The 21,092-nt window shown below is 44.2% G+C and overlaps 1 protein-coding gene across 1 annotated transcript in view; it reads right to left on the reverse strand.

Moving 5' to 3' along the window:
* LOC129832005 (TNF receptor-associated factor 4-like) overlaps positions 1 to 21,092 on the reverse strand; it is a 49,975-nt gene that overhangs the window by 11,457 nt on the left and 17,426 nt on the right. Inside the window, exon 2 of the mRNA XM_055895717.1 lies at positions 657 to 708. Coding sequence (XP_055751692.1) covers positions 657 to 708 — 52 coding nt within the window. The remainder of the gene's footprint in view (positions 1 to 656; positions 709 to 21,092) is intronic.

Consider the following 21,092-nt stretch of genomic DNA (forward strand, 5'->3'; position numbering starts at 1 on the left):
CTCCGGTTGTGTAATCATGTCTGCTCATTTGTTTTTCATGGGTACTGTATAAAACTGTAAAACTTCCATGTTGACAGTAGTGTGCGAGAGTGAACTGTTTTGTGCATTGAGAAACGGACCGTCATCAACCCTGACATTCCAAGGGGAATGAGTAGCCTGTGGTCCTTCGTTAGCACAATTAGTGGGCCTATACGAGGATGGCTAGCTAGCTGCCTGAGCCCTCTGTCTGTTGGTCTATGGGTCTGGGGTAAGGGACATGGTGACTCATGTGTCCTTGCGGTTTCCCAAATGGCACCCTATTCCCTAAATAGTTCACTACTTTTGGTCAAAAGTGCCATTTGGGTCACACCACTTCAGATTCACAGTTAAAATAAGGCCTCATCTCAGCCTGACCAGGACGTGGTACAACACACAGATTTACATTCATAATAAGTGTGTGGTATGGGGAAGTTACTGGGTAGCCCAGAGACATGATTTTGTAAGAAGGAGCACATCAGAAAGTGAGGGTGAATTCTGATGATTGGGGCGTGTTTGTAGGCTTAACTATGGTTGTAGGCTTAAGTATTGGTTAACTGGCACACAGATCGTATTCAAACTTGAATGGGTGGGACTGTCGGGGACATGTGAGAAAGTGGATAAGTTAGTTTTAACCGTACCTTGGCATAGTCCAGGGGCAGCTGGTCCTCTGGGCACTTGAAGACCCCCTCACTGTAAGACATAAGAAGGAAAGGACACGTTAATAATCATTGACAATCCATTTTTATGATAGGGTACCACTGTCCTAAGATGTCCACACACAGTGCCCTTGCCTCTCCTCCAGTTGCCTTCAAAAAGCACCCCCACACCCATTCTCTGCTCTCACACACACACCCATCCCAACCACACTGCACTGTACAATAAAGCCAGCTTAGTTTCTCTGAGCCACTAACTTTTATGAAGTTGCCCTTTCATGTTCCCTCCCTCCAGGGATTTATTTCCACAAATTCACAGTTGTATTACTGGAGAGGAAAAGAGAAGACGTTGCAGCCTGATCTGTCTATCTATAATACATTAAGGGCTTCTCTCGCTCGCCCCCACCCCTACCCCTCCCTTTCTCTCTCGCTGTCATGTCAAAGGTGTTCATTTTTACCCCTCTTTTTAAAGGCAGGGCGATGACAATCTGAGCGTGTGTGAAGAGGCTTCCTGCTTCCTATAAAGAGCAGGAGGCCGGTAACTTTGTACCCTCCCTCCCTTCTCTATTTTCTCCAGCGGCAATAAAACCCAAATTAAGATCTGAGATCTGGTTTTATCACACAGGCAGCGCCAAAAATTAAACACTCACTGCCTGCCCTGATTTAGCTGCCTTTTACCAAGGGCAGGAAGAGATGGGTGGCCTGCCATGAGATGGGTGGCGGTGGCCCTCTGGTAACAACGCAGCACGTCCCCAGTCCTGATGCCACCATGAAATATTCACTCTAGTAAATAATACAGATGACGTCAGCAGTGTAGGCAGGCAGTGGGGGGGGGGGGGCTCACCGTGTTGAGCCCATAGATGTACTATGCAGTAGATCTACAAAGACGGCGCTGACAGAGCAACTTTGCATTATTTTGTTTTTTTTGTGTTATTTCCTACAAGCATTTCGCTACACCCGCAATAACATCTGCTAAATATGTGTACGAGACCAATAACATTTTATTTGATTTACAGCAAAGCGAGTCAATAAGTGACACAAAGAGCAACTTTAAAGGGCCATCAGTGGCAGATCCCCTGAGATTTTGCCTGCCGAGAGTACAGGGGAACCGAGTGCAAACTGATTTTCCATTTACAATCTCGTGAAAATGTCAGCAGTCAGACGTCAACAGCGCGCTAAATGAATGGTAGACGAACGGGAAATCCACATTCGGTGCGATGTGTGCACTCCTTAAAGAGACGTGTCTGTAGTGTAGTGGTGGGCTGCAGGCCCCCTGCTGAGCCATAGGGGTGGCTGGGACATGGATCAGGGGGATCAAGAGGGTCAGTCAGTCAGTCAGTCAGTGACATGAGATGAGGATGTACTTTCCTTTCCTCGTGGCCCAGTGCACATACATAGGATCGTAATGTAATTGTCATAGGCCGCAGCCAGACAGGAATTTTGCAACAATTGATAGAGGTACTGTAACACTCATAGTGAAATGCTCCTTTGCTTTGCATACCTTTTCATTGCCCATGGGTGTGAAAGGGGGACTAAAATAACCTCAGTGTTTTGGGTTGAAGCCACAAGGCCCTGAAGCTCCATCTGTCCTACTACCACCATGTACGAGGTAAACAACAGAAAAAATCTTTAATGAACAGACTTCTCCTGACCTCTCCATCCTCTAAAGTACATTAATAGATTAATGGGAAAACAAAGAGCCCGAAGGGGGCAGGGAGGGCAGTGGTCTCTGCACCCAGGGTCCTACAATGGGTGCCTCCCAAATTGCACTCTCTCCTATATAGTGCACTACTTTTGCACTATGTAGGGTATAAGTTGCCATTTGGGATACATACAACATCCCTATTGACCAGGGTCCCCGTGGCCCTTGTTACACCCTGGAATCTAGTTGGCCTCAATGTCAATTGACAGAGCCTGAGGCCCCCAGGGAGTGGACCAGAGACCCAGGGCCATGTGGTGGTGGAACACATGATCAGTGATCATCCTGCACTTTGCCCCGGCTGGGCTGCCTGGCCTGCCTCTCCAGCTGCTGTGGAATCAGCTGCATGCAGAACAACAGACCAGAGGGATGACAGGGGGGGGGGGGGGGTGAGGGAGGGAGGGGGGGGGGGGGGTTAATGCATTACGAGACGGCAGTAATTCCAGTCCATTAGGGTCACTCTGTCAGCAGGGAGCTGGAGAGCAATTAATAAACAACAATGCGTCTGTAAAAAAATCTGTCGATCACCAGGTGAAAGAGCCCAGTCAGCAGAACATCTCATATGTACTGTGAAATCATTTACTAATCTCCATCATTAGAGCTTCATCTATTTGATGTTGATGATGCGTTTTAGAGCCACAGGGCCGGACTGCATGACACAGAGCTGTGGGTTACATCCCAAACAACACCCTACTCCCTATATAGTGCACTTTTTTTTTTTACCAGGGCTCACAAAAGTAGTGCACTGTATAGGGAATAGGGGGCCATTTGGTACGTGGGGCTGTGTAGTGACTCTTCCCCCATAAAGAGAAAGGGAATAGGAACAGACAGAAAGGGGCTCCTTGCTGGACTAGACAGGGGAGATGTAAGCAGCGTAGGAAGGCAGGGTTTACAGCTAAAGGACCCACCCAGGCTGCTCCTCTGCTCTGCCTGACACAGCGAGGCAGACAGTCGAAAAAAGCGTAGTCACAGCCTGTCAGGATTATTCCCTCCCTGCTTTGCAGAGAAAGTCCTGCAGCCACGCATTCATCTGCTTGGCCCGCTGTTCATAATCTTACCCGACTCTACAGCCCGCTTGTTTGTGGAGCTCACTGCCGCTTTGTGACAGCACATTAGCAGAGAGGGGGCATTGGATTAATAATAGCTTCTATACAAGTCTTCCCCTTCTCTTGACTACTTGAAGACCTTCTTACAGTGGAGAGTAAGGTTACACTAATGACTGTTCAATGCCCTTGACTACTTCAATGCCCACCTCCAATCACTCAGCACTGTGTGGCTGTGAGAGGATCAACAATATAGTTATTGTAACACTGGAAAAAAAGGAAAATGACTTTGCATACATACAGTACAGCCTGATCACCCGCAGGGACCTTGCACCCTGTCCACTTGACTCACAAACCAACGGCATTACTGATACCAACAGTTTCACTCCAACTAGGCTACAGTTTCACAGGAGAAAAGTATGTGCCTACTACGATACACAGGTCAGAGATAACAGTGCCTGACTTGAACATAGCTCTCACAAGCAAAGTCAATGATTACACAGGGTGAGCGGCTGATAAACTACAAACTAACCAATCACTCATGTTGGGAAAGCACTGCAGACAGAACTGCTCAGTAACCACATTGCGTGTTTAATATAATCACCACATTAAAATGTCAATGGGTTCCCATCCTTTCCCGGTCTCTAATAGCGTGAGAGTAGCCTAGGCTCCACAGCTGTTGTGCTGCAGTGCAGGGAGGCCAAAATCCGATCCAGCAGTCCGGCGGACCAAAACAGCAGAAGGCTGGATGAGTATGCCCCACACCTAATCACATGTTCAAAATCACCCACTTATCTGGTCAGACAGCAGCCTTCTCCCCAGTTCTAATTAGGGGCATTTCCCCTCCATGGGTGAAAGTCCCCCCCAGCATTACCCTATTATTTCCCTGTACCCCCCTAACCCATCCCCCACTCCCCAGCCCCTAATTGCACCCTCTCTCTTGCCCTCAAATACTCTTGTAGGCCCGGAGAGCAGATTAAACATCCATCCATTGAGCCCAGTGATAACGATGAGGACAGCAATCACAACACTGTACCGTCATCCTCCATATGCCTCGTGACAGGCAGACGGCCGCCGAGAAGAACAAGACAAATCCCCCAGGTTTTGTTGGCCTGCAGTAGACTGCAGACAGGCTGTCTAGGGCCAGTACAGTACAGCCACCACACACAGAGAAATAGGAGATGGCTCCTGATCTCCCTGACTGCCAGGGAGACCCCAGACCCTAACCAGGTTTACAATTGTAAAGGGCATGGCTGTGGAGAGCTAAACAAACAACTCTCAGAGGAGTTTATGAGAGTTCTGGAGAGTAGGACGTCTGTGACCTGTTAACGTCCAAAAGAGAGTTCTACTATTGCTGTGAGAGGTTGTCTGCGTCCCAAATAGTACCCAATTCCTTAAATAGTGCACTACTTTTGACCAAGGCCCATAGGCCATTTGGGACTCAGAGGAGGTATTTTTAAACTCAGAGTTCTTATCAAGACACTTGACTGGGTTGTCTGGCAAGTAGATGTATCAGGCCTGGCTTGCTTGTCTTCTCTGGAAGCTTACCCTGAGGTTTTATGTTCATCCTCATGCAAAATCATTTTATTTTGAAGTAAAGAAGTGGATTAACTCTTCTACACAAACAAGATCTTAAATGCCATCAGTTCCTTTTATTCAGGCTTCCTGGCTTTCAGTCTCCCAGCTGATCCCAATTCCATGCTTCTGCTGCCAGAATGTTGGGAGAAATCAGGAATCTTGTTTCATCTCAGCAGGAGTTCCCTTAATCCCCTAAATCCAACAGTTTTTTGTGTGTATATGAATGTGTGTGTATATGAATGTGTGTGTTTATGAATGTGTGTGTGTGTGTGTGTTATAACTCACATCAAATTATCAGCCTCTTGTTTCCAACAGTAATGAGGCTGTCATTATAACTGCCCTTTACAAGCCCGTTGACAGACTAGCCTCCCGTCCAGGAGTTATACTTGTACATCAAACTGCCTCCTGTCCACAGAAACACGACCCTAAGGGCCATTCTGGCTTGCACAATATAATATATGCACAATAAACCTATCCTATGCAATGCTGAAAGGGAGAAAATGTAAACCCGTTCCAGTTGAATTAAATGGCCTGTCGTAAAACGACATTTTCTGTTGTTTATACAATGCCTAGTAGTAACCAACAACAGATTGGGAGATTTCTTGCTGATGTTAGTAGCAGTTGGAGCTAATGAAAGGACTCTAAATCACAGCTCTCCTTCAAAAGATAAAGAGCCTTCATCACATTTGACTAAATACACTACATGACCAAAGGTATGTGGACACCTGCTCATCGAACATCTCATTCCAAAATCATGGGCATTAATATGGAGTTGGTCCCCCCCTTTGCTGATATAACAGAATCCACTCTTCTGGGGAGGCTTTCAACTAGATGTTGGAACATTTCTGTGGGGACTTGCTTCAATTCAGCCACAAGAGCATTAGTGAGGTCGGTCACTGATGTTGGGCGTTTAGGCCAGGCTCGCAGTCTGCATTCCAATTAGTCCCAAAGGTGTTCGAGGGAGTTGAGGTCAGGGCTCTGTGCAGGCCAGTCAAGTTCTTCCACACCGATCTCAACAAACCATTTCTGTGTGGACCTTGCTTTGTGCACGGGGGCATTGTCATACTGAAACAGGGAAGGGCCTTCCCCAAACTGTTGCCACAAAGTTGGAAGCAAAGAATCGTCTAGAAAGTCCTTGTATGCTGTAGCGTTAAGATTTCCCTTCACTGGAACTAAGGGGCCCAGCCGAACCATGAAAAACAGCTCCAGACCATTATTCCTCCTCCATCAAACTTTACAGTTGGCACTATGCATTGGGGAAGGTAGCTTTCTCCTGGCATCTGCCAAACCCAGATTAGTCCGTTGGACTGCCAGATGGTGAAGCGTGATTCATCACTCCAGAGAACACGTTTCCACTGCTCCAGAGTCCAATGGCGGCAAGCTTTACACCACTCCAGCCGACGCTTGGCATTGCGCATGGTGATTTTAGGCTTGTGTGCGGCTGCTCGGCCATGGAAACCCATTTCATGAAGCTCCGAATTAGCATTCCCTGCTCCCGCTGAATGCGGACTCAGTTTACAGCCTGGACAAAGGCAGGGGCAGCAGCCCAAATATGCAGCCCCTATTCCCTACATAGTGCACTACTTTTGACCAGGATTCATAGGGCTCTATATCGGAATAGGGTTCCATTTGGGAAGCAGCGAGGCTCACCTCAGACTTCTTCTTTGTCCCTGGGAGGAGAAGGAACTACCTCCACTTTCTCTATGTTTAACACTTTTTGGGTTACTACATGATTCCATGTGTGTTATTTCATAGTTTTGACGACTTCACTATTATTCTATAATGTAGACAATAGAAAAAATTAAGAAAAACCCTTGAATGAGTAGCTGTGTTCAAACTTTTGGCTGGTACTGCACATCTTGTTTTGTTTTGCCTTTTTTAAATCGGGGTTTGATTGACTGATGCATAGAGGACATGCTTGTACAGCAAATGTCATTTGTAAAATCATATCTGACTCACATCATTGGTGTTGGAATTGTCCATGTCCAGTCAGTGACAGCTTACTGTGAACTGACCATGTCTGTCTATCTGAAGGTCACGGACATCAACAAGAGTTGATTCAGCCTCATAGGTACTAGGCCTAGTTTCTCAAGATCCAGTTTGTTCAAGCCTGGATCCAGACAGTATGTATTCTGTATCTACTCTACTACAGACACTCTTAAGACATTTTCATGAGTATTTCTACTGTTGTTCTCAGCCACAATAGCACAAATGATGCAAGTGGAGGAAAGCCAACTAGGCCTCATACTACAAGGACAAGTGTGTGGGTGGTTGTCTGACAGCGTTTCCAAGGCTCTCTCTCTCTTCCTGCTCTCCCTTCAACATACTGGATATGTTCCAAATGGCACCCTTTCCCAAATGGCACCCTATTCCCTTTATAGTGCACAGAGCTCTATGGGCCCTGTGTAGTATAAAGAGAATAAGGTGCAATTTGGGACACAACCACTCTCCTCACTAGGATGAAAGATATTGACTAAGGTAGAAGAAACCCATGGGGGAAACTACTGTGTTTATATAGCCTACAGACAGACATAGCATTCAGACAGTGAGCATCCCCATCCAAGAGATGAGCTTCGTGATCAACACAAAATATACACTTGTGGCCAAAAATATTGGCATCCGTGCACTTTTTTCAAATAATACACAATTTCTAAAATGGCCTGGACAATATTATTGGCACCTTCTATAAGTAGTTAAAAATCATTTGATTTCAAGCAGGTGTTTCTCCTTTACTTTGGAATTGAACTCACCTGTAGTGAGTTGCAGGTGCCTGCAATATAAAAATCACAAATTTAACCAGTTTGATCAGAGAAAAGGACTCCTTCTCCTGTTTTGTGTCACTGTGTGTACCGGAATGAGCATGGAGAAAAGAAAGAAAACCAGAGAATTATCTGAAGAGGTCAGACACAAGATTGTGGCCAAGCATGGACAATCAATCTCAAGGCTACAAGTCCATCTCCAGAGACTTTGATGTTCATGTTTTCACCGTACGTAATGTTATCAAAAAGTTTAAGGCCAAGCCCACTGTAGCCTACCTCCCTGGACGTGACTGCAAGAGAAAAGTTGATGGAAGATTGCAGCAAAATGATTATCTGAATGGTGGAGAAAGCACCTCGATCAACTGCCACACAGATTCAAGCTGACCTTCAGACACAAGGTATGACAGTTTCAACAAGCACCATCTGTCGCCAACTCAATGAAAGGGGGTTATATGATACTTCTATCATATAACCCCCAGGAGGACCCCACTGCTGAGAGAGAGACATAAGAACGCCCGACTGCAATTTGGCAAAACACACCTGAACATGCCAAAATCCTTATTGGAGAATGTTCTGTGGAGAGATGAGACCAAATTGTAGCTTTTTGGTAAAGCACACCATCTCTATGTTTAAAAAATTATATATATATTTTTTTATTATTTTACCCCTTTTTCCCCCCAATTTCGTGGTATCCAATTAGTAGTAGTTACTGTCTTGTCTCATCGCCTCAACTCCCATACGGACTCGGGAGAGGCGAAGGTCGAGAGCCATGCGTCCTCCGAAACACAACCCAACCTGCTTCTTGACACAACACACATCCAACCCGGAAGCCAGCCGCACCAATGTGTCGGAGGAAACACTGTACACCTAGTGACCTGGTCAGCGTGCGCTGTGCCCGGCCCGCCACAGGTGTCGCTAGACAAGGATATCCCTGCTGGCCAAACCCTCGCTAACCCCGGACGATGCTGGGACAATTGTGTGTCGCCCCATGAGCCTCCCGGTCGCGGCCGGCTGCGGCAGAGCCTGGGCTCGAACCCAGAATCTCTGGTGGCACAGCTAGCACTACGACCCGGGAGGCCCCTCACCATCTCTATGTTTACAGAAAAAAATGAAGCCTTCAACAAAAAGAGCCCCTTCCCTTCCCTACATGGAGGAGGTTCTGTGACGTTTTGGGGTTGCTTTGCTGCCTCTGGCACTGGGTGCCTTGAACGGGTGCATGGTATCGTGAAATCAGGAGAATAACAAGGCATTTTGGAGTGCAATGTCAGACCCAATGTCAGAAACCTGGGTCTCCTTCAAAGGTCATGAGTCTTCCAGCAGGACAATGACCCAAAATACACTTCAAAAAGCACCCAGGAATGTTTCAAGACAAAACGCTGGACTGTTTTGAAGTGGCCAGCAATGAGTCCAGATCTAAATCCCATTAAAACTTCTGGAGAGTTCTGAAAACAGCAGTTGGGAGAAGGCACCCTTCAAATCTGGGAGAACTGGAACAGTTTGCACAAGAGAAGTGGGCCAAACTGCCACTAAAAAGGTGCAGGAAGCTCATTGATGACTATAGGAAGCGCTTAAATTGCAGTTATTTTGACCAAAGGCTGTGCTACCAATTATTAAGTCTAGGCTATTTTTAATGGATATGTTAAGTTCTGAATAAAAAACAAAGGTTCTGTAATATTAAAGAATTGTGGAGACCAAATACTTAATTTCAACGTAGTTACTTGAAAAAAGTGCAAGGGTGACAATATTGTTGGCCACGACTGTAGGCCTATACCAAGGCCATCATATCAGTTCCTTATTCCACAAAAGGAATGATGTGTCTCTTGAAGATAATACTTTTTGATTCATAAACAGTATTGGTAAGGATGCAATTTTGTGTTTAATGAGAGCTTCCCATAAACTCAGGTGGGGGTCAGGTGAACCATAAAGAGTCACTGGGTGCATCCGAAATAACACCCTATTCCCTATATAGTGCACTACCACCGTGTGTCTCGGTGATGCCATTCATGCACAGAGAAAGTGGAGGAATTTTCTTCTCCTCCCAAGGACAAAGAGGGATGGGGTGAGCCTGGCTGCGTCCCAAATGGCACCCTATTCACATGTAGAGCCCTATGGGTCCTGGGCAAAAGTAGACCACTATATAGGGGAAATGGTGCCATTACAGACGCAGGTATTGATCATGGGACAGCTCTCTAGAAAAATGTACAAAGATGGAAGTTCTTTAGATGCAAGTGACGGCACTAGTTTGCGCCGCTTACTTAACAATATACATTTTTCTTTGCAGTTCTCCAAGTGAGCTGGCATTTGTGAGCACAAGCCATCTGTGAGCTAATTCACACATTCCTACCACATTCAAAGGTTAGCAAAATATCAATTTGTTTTCAAATGCCATCTTTGTTTAGCAGCACTAACGCAGGCAGGGGGGGGGGGGGGGGGTTGGAGGGATGCAGCCATCTGCAAATTGGGCTCAAGTCTCTGAGACGCCATAATCCATGTTTAAGTGTGTTAGAGGAGGGGAGACGGAGCTTACACTCCCTCACAATCCCTGTTGCCGTCTCCTTCCATCAATGTGACTGTGCTATGGACATGGAGTCTTCATCAGGGGAACCAGAGCCTCAGAATCTTCACGTAGCCTGCAAACTGCCAACCCAACTGCCAACCCAGCACAACACAGCGATATGAAACCTTTTCTTGTCGACTTTGTACTTTTGTAATAGTCAATCGGATGAAAATACTGTCAACTCAGTAATTTTATGGTTTTCTTGAACTCGCTTGAACTGGCAAACCTTCACTGGTGATCTATAGCTCAGCTGGCAGAGTTAAGTGCTTCTACACCTGCATTACTAGCTGTTTGGGGTTTTAGGCTGGGTTTCTGTACAGCACTTTGAGATATTAGCTGATGTACGAAGGGCTATATAAAATAAACTTGATATTAGATTTCTACATTGTGTAAAAGCACTATTTTCCCATCGAGATGCATTCAATTGAAAATTGTACACTGTCACTTTAAAAACGTCCGTTTGGTGATGATGAGATGAAAAAGAACTGTCAATAATTTATTGCTATGATCAAAGATCATGGACATACTGACAAGACACATGTCTCTCCGTCGTAACAATGGGAGTTGTCCACAAAGCGGCTGTCTAGCTCCCACCTATCCTTTTTTTGGATTGGTGGATACATTTCATTTTTGTAATCCTTTTTTGAATATTCAATGAGGGTTGTTGACGTTAACCACCTGTATTCAATGAAGAGAGATGCTATGCTACTAGCCGTATGCCATAAATATATGCATAGCCATCTCGTAGTGCTGGTTACTGGTTTTTGAGGTTGGTTCAATTATTTTTTAAAGAATCACGTTAACACAGAATAAAAAAAAATATACAAGTCCCATGATGGTAGTGACTGCCCATTACTGCTTATCACTTACTAAACATAATTATTCACATTACTTTACTTGAATAAAATATTTCATTTGTTGTATATATTACAATTGTTTTATTTGCTGACTTTATTATTTCATTCCAAGTCATCATCTCATCTATTTAGAGCTGCTACATGTGCTGTCTGCCAAAATCACTATTTTAGTAGTCCTTCAAAGTGAATAAAGCACACTTTTATGACTGCTGAATATCAACTATCAATCAATTAGATCATGTATTTTCTGGTAGAGATACCTCACGAAGCATCAGCTGCTCTGTATACCCCCTCACGATCGTGCATTGTTCGGTCTTTTCCGTAGCAGCCGTAAAAGAAACTGACCTGAAAAGTAGATGTGCAATGGATTATGGTTATTGTAGTTAAATACCATGTATAATATTGGCTTGTTGGAGACTACAACTCCCTACTGCATCACACAGTTCATGCTGGATCTGATTTTTCTCTACAGAAAAAACAAAAAACTAAATGGAATTCAAATAATTGAACCGATATCGGCAAACAAATAACCCAACATTTTGGTTAATCGCTCAGCATCTGGAGACAACTCCGGTATAAAGTGTGTTTTCTCTAAATTGCTTAAGCATTACGAAACTTCTATTCGAACAAATAAACCTCACGTAGCAAATAAGCCATGAATTATTTTGTTGACCAAATTCGACACGCTCATTGACCTCCATACAAAACCCCCCTGCTTGTTGGGCGAAACAACGAGAAAAACCCCACTTGCTGGAGGGACACAGATTTTCTGCCGAATTGGGCCTCTCTCTTCCTCTTCTTCTCTGATCATAGAGCTCATCAGCTTGTAGTCCTAAAACCGGGAAATGAGTTACCTCTGGTTAGTTCAGCCATCCCTATGGGACAAATGGATAGGGAAAGAATAGGGCTTTGGAATAAATGCTGAAAATAAGGTCTGAGGTTAACACAGGTTTAGGAGATCTTCTACCTTTTGTTCTATGACATATCAGTCAGTTAACATGGCCTTTATTAATTATGAAGCCTTTATGTGCTTTGTGTTTTTTTATTACATCAATTGAAAACTCACAAAAAGTGAAGTTAGCTGATGAAGATTATCTCATAGAACAAAACGTATAAGATCTCCCAAGCCTGTGTTAAATAAGGTCTGTGTCTGTTGTTTCGGCAGCTATCCAAAAACCCTACAAAAAACGCAGTAATTTTTCCCATAAGCTTTGTCCAACGAACCATGGTACAGAAAAAAGATGCCATTACTATTTCTCTCTATTGATCTCCTGAAGAAGCTATCCCTTTTCCTTTCTTTCTGTGCCCCCAAATGTTTTGATATACTGGTAAATTTATCTGGTTGTTAGCCAGCCAATGAGGTAACAAAGTCAAATCAAACTTTATTTGTCACATGCGCTGAATACAACAAGTGTAGACCTTACCATGAAATGCTTACTTACAAGTCCTTAACCAACAGTGCAGTTCAAGAAGAGATAATAAAATATTTACCAAATAAATAAAGTTTTTAAAAAGTAGCAGCAGTGTACAAAACAAATGGGTAGGGGGGGGGTCAATGTAAATAGTCAAGTGTCCATTTGATTAATTGTTCAGCAGTCTTATGGCTTGGGGGTAGAAGCTGTTTAGGAGCCTTTTGGTCCTAGACTTGGCGCTCCGTGCAGTAGCAGAGAAAACAGTCTATGACTTGGGTGACTGGAGTCTCTGACAATTTTATGGGCTTTCCTCTGACACTGCCTATTATATAGGTCCTAGATGGCAGGAAGCTTGGCCCCAGTGATGTACTGGGCCATACGCACTACCCACTATAGTGCCTTACGGTCAGATACTGCAGTTGCAATACCAGGCGGTGATGCAACCAGTCAGGATGTTCTCGATGGTGCAGCTGTAGAACTTTTTGTCGTGCCCTCTTCATAACTGTCTTGGTGTTTGGACCATGATAGTTTGTTGGTGATATGGACACCAAGGAACATGAAACTCTTGACCCGCTCCACTACAGCCCTGTTGATGTTAATGGCTGAACAAAGTGACTGAACAAAGTATTAACGAATGGTTAAAACACTCAAGTAGTTCTAGAACGGCCCACAACATGGTTTATGATTTATCCTTGCGATCCACTATAGCAGGGTTTCCCAAACTCGGTCCTGGCCCCCTCCCCCCATAACCAACTCATCTGAATCAGCTGTGTATGTAACGGGTTTCATCCTCTTCGTCTGACGAGGAGTAGTAGGAAGGATCGGAGGACCAATGTGCAGCGTGATAAGTGTCCATAATGATATATTTAATAAATCAAAACCCGTGTGGCTCAGTTGGTAGAGCATGGCGCTTGCAACGCCAGGGTTGTGGGTTCGTTTCCCACGGGGGGCCAGTACAAAAAAAAGTATGAATGTATGTACTTGTAAGTCGCTCTGGATAAAAGCGTCTGCTAAATGACTTAAATGTAAATGTAAATGTAAAACGAACACTGAACGAAAATAACAAAAGTACAAACAAACAGAAACAGTCCCGTATGGTGAAAACACTAACACTAACACAGGATACAGGAAACAACCACCCACAAAACAAAGAAAAAACAGGGTACCTAAATATGGCTCCCAATCAGAGACAACGACTGACACCTGCCTCTGATTGGGAACCATACTAGGCAAAACACATAGAAATAAGACAATCTAGACATACAACATAGAATGCCCACCCACATCACACCCTGACCAAACAAAACATAGAAACATGCAAAGCAATCTATGGTCAGGGCGTGACAGTGTAGTGCTAGGGCAAAAACCAAAACATGCACCCAGATGGGGCCCCAGAACCGAGTTTGGGAAACCCTGCGCTATAGAAAGATAAAAATGTTACGCCAGTGGGTCAGATCTTTTGACCTGGTTGGGTTAGAAGCAAGTCGCTTTCGCTGTAGTAATGGTGCAACCATGATGCTAACGAATCTGCACTCACTTGTTTCTCTAGGGCACTCTGAAACAACACTACAGCGAAGCCTTATCATTGCAACAATTATTATCTGGGAGATGTTTTTTATAGTTGCAAAGTGCTCCCAAAATAAAACTCCTGGTTGCACAGCAAAATATTTTGTCAGATATGCGGCCAAATTGGTCACACTTTGGAGCCCTGAATGCATTGCCAGATCATTTTTCCACCCACATTTTTTATATGCTGCCTGCATGCAGGAGGTACAAGTGAATCAATTCAATTTCATTAACTCCTGCTGATATGGGTCCAGGGTGGGGGTTGAGATGGAGAGCGGTCCCATCAATCCTACTGGGAGCTAGCTGGGCTCTGGCTGCACACCACGCATGACTGCAGCCGCCCTCATACTCAACAAATTCACAGCACAGATGAAGTACAAACAGCCAAGAAACCCCTTACAGCCACACACACTGTACACACACCCCCAAGCAGGACCAGCAGTATCACTGCTCTGAGCACTTCAGTTGAACCCATGACAACCCATCTAAGAATGGGGACTTGATGAGTGCATAAAAAGGAGAAGGTTGTCTTTGATCTTAAGTTTGAGCAGCATCCCAAATGGCACCCTTTTCCCAATATAGTGCACTACATTTGACCAGAGCCATATGGGCCCTATATAGTGAATAGGGTGCCATTTGAGATGCAGATAAGGTGCACCCTAGCCACCGTGATTCTACACCTGCATTGCTTGCTGTTTGGGGTTTTAGGCTGGGTTTCTGTACAGCACTTTGAGATATCAGCTGATGTACGAAGGGCTATATAAATACATTTTATTTGATTTAGTGGAGTGGGGTTGATTGGGCTTCTCACAGGGCTTGGCTACCACCAGGGGCCAATGAAGGTTCTGGGTTTGACAAGGCACACATGTGAGAAGGAGCCACAAAGCCTCTGAACAAGTGCTAAGAGCTCCTGTCAAGGTATTAGAGGTGTGAAACACCCCACTCTGATCAGTACTGTCTGCTTCTACTCTCTTTACTACTCACACCCACACAACTCTGGTAAACTGGGGTACTATAAAACAAAGCAGATGCTTAATCTTCAGTTTACACATATTGGACTCAAATTAGCATACACACACACAGTAAATTCATTTCCTCACACATGCATTTCCTGACGTTTTAATGACAGATGGCAGATCTAATTCTAGCTTTGCTTTCAGGGGGCAGATGTCTGCTGTGGGGGTGATCCGCAACGAGTGACGTCTGCTGCCTTTGAAGGGCTGTGGTGCCGCCACAGTAATCCTGAAGAATGCCAACCAACGCTGGGCAGAGGGGCTCAGAGACTGGCTTATGACTAGCCCAAGCACTGATTGGCTTATTAAAAGAGGCACTTCGTCTTATTAGAAACACATAGCATAGGACTAAGAGACTGTCCTGCCATCACTCCTCAAACACTGAGGATGTGTCACAATTGGCATACTATTTCTTATGTAGTGCACTACTTTTGACCAGGGCCCAACCTGAGTGAGCTACTGGAGCCAGAAAGTAAAGCATACATCAACACAGTAAATCTGAGACATAAAGGTGACATCCTGCCCCCTTCTCAAACTCACAGGAGGTATTCAGACTCCTCTTACAAACACCTCACTAATCTCAGGTATTCACCGGCAGGATATCCGGCAGAGGAGAAGAGTGCAGGTTTGGTGTTAATCCTGAGGGATGAGAGAAACAGAAGAGTACTATTCCATCCCTGCTTCTTAAAGCACTGTCTGTGATTAGTTAAGACACTGCTGGAGGTATAAGCTCCTTAATGCAGAGGTGAGATGGTTCCTCATTGGGAAATGAAATCTGTTTGAGACCTCATGGGACAGCCTACTTTAGGGATAAAGACTATAGCATCCCTGAGAGAGCGTAAGTAAATCCTCTGCACATTCTAACAAAGGTAAAACGCTGTAAGACTGCCAGAGATTAAAATGGCACTTTTTCACTACTTACCACAAAAGTTGCCTTGATACTTACGACCAAACTGAAGTATGACGTAATCAGCAGACACATATCATACAGTAGACTAGAGGTTTCACCCAGAAGGCATCCCACCACCAAAGAACACAGTCAGAGTACTGTGAGTAGAATGTCTATCATCCTCTAGACATGAGTAGGGCTGTGGCAGTCATGTACTGTAATTTCGTCAGCCGATTGTCAAGCAAATAACTGCCAGTCTCACAGTAGTTGACCGTTCTTTAACATAAACACATTTAGCATCTCCTGGCTAGCCTACAAGCCACTGGTGTAGACCTTTGGAACATCTACATTTTAAAAAGTCTAATAAATCCATGTAATATAGCCTACACCATTACAATAAATCCATTATTTATTTTAGACATGTCTTAAGAAACATGATATGAAGAAAATGTAGTCTATTTCAGAAGATCAGAATAGCATACTCTGAGTTGTCCTTATGTTAGGTCCTGATCTGGCTATGCCATATGGCTATGGGCTACACTAGTTCATTTAGCAGACAAGATTTGCTTAGCATTCCATGGTATTATTTTATAGTATGAAGAATACAATTGAACAAACATGAATAAAATAGAAAGGATCTTTTCTCCAAACGATTTGAGGGAGTCCGCACATATGGCTATTCTGTGTTGAGCGGTTAACAAAGAAATACGTACTCCTATATGCTTAATTTAAAGTTATGTAACTTTAGTTGTGATACAAATGTTGGGCTATATTGTAAGGCTGCATGATGCGACTCTAATGATGATTTGAAAAAAGTTGCTTGAAAGGCATGTGCGCTGCTTTGTTTTTTTGCACAGGCTGTACACACTTCTCTCATTCACAATTTGAAAATGATCTCCCCCAAACTTGGTTCATTTTCATGCCAGCCACGTAGGCTATACTCCTATTGTAAAGATAAGCAATGTCGTTAATATTAGGAAGGTTGAGAAATAAATATAGTAGACCTGGCCTATAGAAAACTGATGGGATCCTCCTCTTTTTAATAGAGGCCTTCACTCTGTTTTCTCACACAATTGCATAGACTATAGAAATGTTGTGCAACAGGAGCCAATGGGTTCTCATAAAGTGTTTGATTAGATTTTCGATGACATTTACATTGATCTCAGAGTGATTAGAGGGACAATAGAGTGCCGAGTACCAGGCAGTTAGCAAGTTCGGTAGGCTACTAATGACCATCAGCAGCATCAGAGCTTGGAGAAGCCTAATTACCACGACTAAACGGTCACATCGAATTTGACTGCTGTCAGGACTCGTGACCGCCGGTGTGGCGGTAATACGGTCACCATAACAACTCTAGACATGGGGAGTGTTTGGTGAAATACAATCTCGATAAAGCCTCGAGTCCATAGCTATAAACCATGCCCAGTGATAATATACCAGGGACACAGAACTGAGAGTGATGAATATGCCCATGGCTAGTTTGTTTCCTCCATCAGCATGTATCCCCAAAGAGTAATCATCACCCTGAGTGCTTGTGAAGAGTTTTAAAACCCCACTGAGATCTGTTACTCCCAAGAAAAGAAAAAACATTCTCTCCATAAAGTATTACTGGCAGCTGTCCAACTACAAGTAATATATCTATCACAATCCACTTAGTGGTTTAGTTTCTAAATTAGGCATCCTTGAAGTGTTCTTAGTCCAAGGCTCTACACTACAGTCAGTGCCACTAGTGACCAGTGACGGTTCATCGACCCTCCAGCACAGTTCACTGTGATTTACCTGCTCCCTGACACACAGAGCACATTTTACAGTCATTTAGTCATTCTGTTGGTTGAGCACACTCCTTCCATTATTCTGTTCTCACTGAGGCATAAGGCGAGCCGGGCAGGCAGAGCCCCTTTGAATGCCTGGACAGCCAAGCCATCTGCTCCATGGTGGAGTTGAAATCAGTGCTTCGTCCATCACTGAAATAATGCACACATAACACAGTGACTTGTTCCTACTCCTCACACAGAGAAAGGAGTCATAAACAAATGTTTACCTAATTGCACTTTTTTTATTGTCTTTTCCTACTAGCACGGACTTGGCTGATAAATTCTTTATTGAGGAAAAATGTACTTACCACAACTACAATGACTAAAATGTAAATGTAATGAGGTTCTGCAGAAAGAGACCATACAGAGGAAAGCAGAAAACCCGATCTGAAGTGTCCTGGCCCTCTAATCATGGGTCAACTTCTTTCGTCACACCGGTCAATGGAAAAGTTTAGGCGATCACAAAAACTGACACAAATTAGGGAGAACAACAATGGCCTGCCAACAGGATCGCACGGTGGCAGGCCCACATTAGCATTGTGCTAATCCAGGAAGCTGATGGCTAAAGGCGGATTACCTCACCAACTCCATGCTGCTTCTCCCCAGCACACTGTCCCAGGGACAGCAAGTGGGCTGGACACATAATCCCTCCCTGCTACCAATAATGTCTTATGGACTACATATCTTCTGATTTGCCTGCATCTGCTCTCAAGCCTGCACAGAGACATGCAAATGTAGCAGTATGCTAGCGTTGGCTAAAGACGGCACTGGTAAGACTTATTTTAGTATACGAACCTCTCATCACCACTCATTGCTTTTAAAACATTCACTGTGTGAGATGTCAGCAAAATGCAACAAAAGGCTTTTGAGAAAAGGCAGTGAATTAATTAACATCAAGCTATGTATACCTTGCTTCTATGGCACATCAATAGATGAGGAGTAAGTTAGACAAATAAGATACAATTGAGGACTGTCGAAAGCAATATTTTTTCTGTGTCTAACCTATCTGACCTGTGATTCACCACCGTGCTCCCATTTCATACTCAATGCCCACAACAACCATAAAGCCTTTCACTGGTTGTAAAGACCAGAGGGGTTCATTGCAGGCTGTATTTGTGTCTGGAGGGAACAATGGAGAAAAGGAATGACCTTCTTGTCACCTTTTAGGAGTTGCTGATACAAAAAGCCTGAATGGGTGCGCTAAAAGGAGAACCTGTTGCCATTAAATGTCTAGTTATGTTAAAAGAGATAGCACCAAGGTCAAGTTCCAACTTGCTCTCCTTTCTTCACCTTGATACGGTTTACATAGAATATAGGTGATCTACTGTGCTTAGTGCTTCACCCATAGCTTAGTGCTTCACCCATAGCTTAGTGCTTCACCCATAGCTTAGTGCTTCACCCATAGCTTAGTGCTTCACCCATAGCTTAGTGCTTCACCCATAGCTTAGTGCTTCACCCATAGCTTAGTGCTTCACCCATAGCTTAGTGCTTCACCCATAGCTTAGTGCTTCACCCATAGCTTAGTGCTTCACCCATAGCTTAATGCTTCACCCATAACTTAATGCTTCACCCATAACTTAATGCTTCACCCATAACTTAATGCTTCACCCATTGCTTAGTGCTTCACCCATAGCTTAGTGCTTCACCCATAGCTTAATGCTTTACCCATAACTTAATGCTTTACCCATAGCTTAATGCTTTACCCATAGCTTAATGCTTTACCCATAACTTAATGCTTTACCCATAGCTTAATGCTTTACCCATAGAGATTGATATTAGTTATGGATAAAACCAACAGTGAGGTCAGAGGGTTTGTTCTCTGTCACTTGATCTCACTTCCTGACTGTACAGTAGGCCAATGTGTGTGAGTGAGATACCAGGTGTGTGTACACTACTTTCATTCATGTCATGTGGTGTCTGGGAGCTTAATTTATCCCAATGGAACATCTGTGGAAAAATTCTGCCACGCCTTTAATGTTGTTGAACTCATTCATTAGCAGGTTGTGTAAGAGAAGGAGAGATGTTTCAATCAGGAAAACACCACAAAGATTCCCCATGACAAATAAAAATAGACAAAATGACAAACCCCAATTGCTGAACCTTATGTCCTAATGTGCCTTGAAGGTGTAGCTTGTAGATAACTGATAACATGCGGTTTACTTTTCTTCAACATCTCCACAGAAGTAAAGCTGTGAAGAACTTGTGTGAGGGCGTGGTGATCTGAGGAGGAGTGCACGGGGAGAAGTTAATGATCGTGGATTCTCTCTGTGCCTGCCTGGCAGTGTGACCTGCCTCTGCATAAGTAACAGTAGTGCACTACTTTCGACCAGAGCCCATAGACACTATGGGTCCTTGTCAAAAGTAGTGGCCTATGAAGGGAATAAGGTGCCATTTGGGATGCACCCAGTCATCATTTCGGCGGATGGCACAGAACACAACCATCTTCCCTCATCCGCCATAAGTCGCTCATCACAGGCTTCCTCCTCGCTTACAGCCACAAAACTGTCCAAACTTTCCTCCTCGCCTTCTTCAAACGCCCTCGCTAAATGCTGCTTGCCTTCAAAAAGGTGATCAAAAGGACACCTTATCCTGGCACTTTTCTACAGTGACACTTCAGAGTAAAAACAGCGGTACATAATAGTAATTTATATTTCTGCTCTACCTGCATTTCCATTGATCTGACATGAAGGAAAAAGCTATTTTTCTTATTTTTTCAGTAAACCAATTAATTTCAAGTGGGTGTGTTTGAGCTATGCACCTCACTGATGGTGACAGTTTGGGAGGGCTCTGTGCTGGCTGTGGCCATGGTAACAGTGAGGGGAGGTAGGCTTCTTGTGTGAAGTGAGCTCAGTAAGCAGACAGGGGGCTGCTGTCTGATCTAGACAGAAACGTAGACACACACCGACTGCACACACAAACACGATAAGCCCAGTAGCTTGTCTCCAGACATGCTGTTGTTCCTGTTTCCCTTATCAGCCTGAATCTGAAGCCCATATACATTCAGACAGAGACAAAAACAACCTGCCAGAGAAATCCAATCCTCTCCTTCCCTCTGTCCCCTTCTCCTTGAGCCATACATGTTTGAAACCAGCATTCAGCTGCAGCTCAAGCTGCTGTCCACTCCTCATTTCGAGGATGCATTTTCTTTGTTTAGCCAGGCGAGGCAGTGACGTCAAAAAGACTCCTTTGTCTCGAAGCGAAAGCAGTGCTCCTGTTGCACGCATTCTTTAAAGC

Source organism: Salvelinus fontinalis, chromosome 33, assembly GCF_029448725.1.
Source record: "Salvelinus fontinalis isolate EN_2023a chromosome 33, ASM2944872v1, whole genome shotgun sequence".
NCBI lineage: Eukaryota > Metazoa > Chordata > Actinopteri > Salmoniformes > Salmonidae > Salvelinus > Salvelinus fontinalis.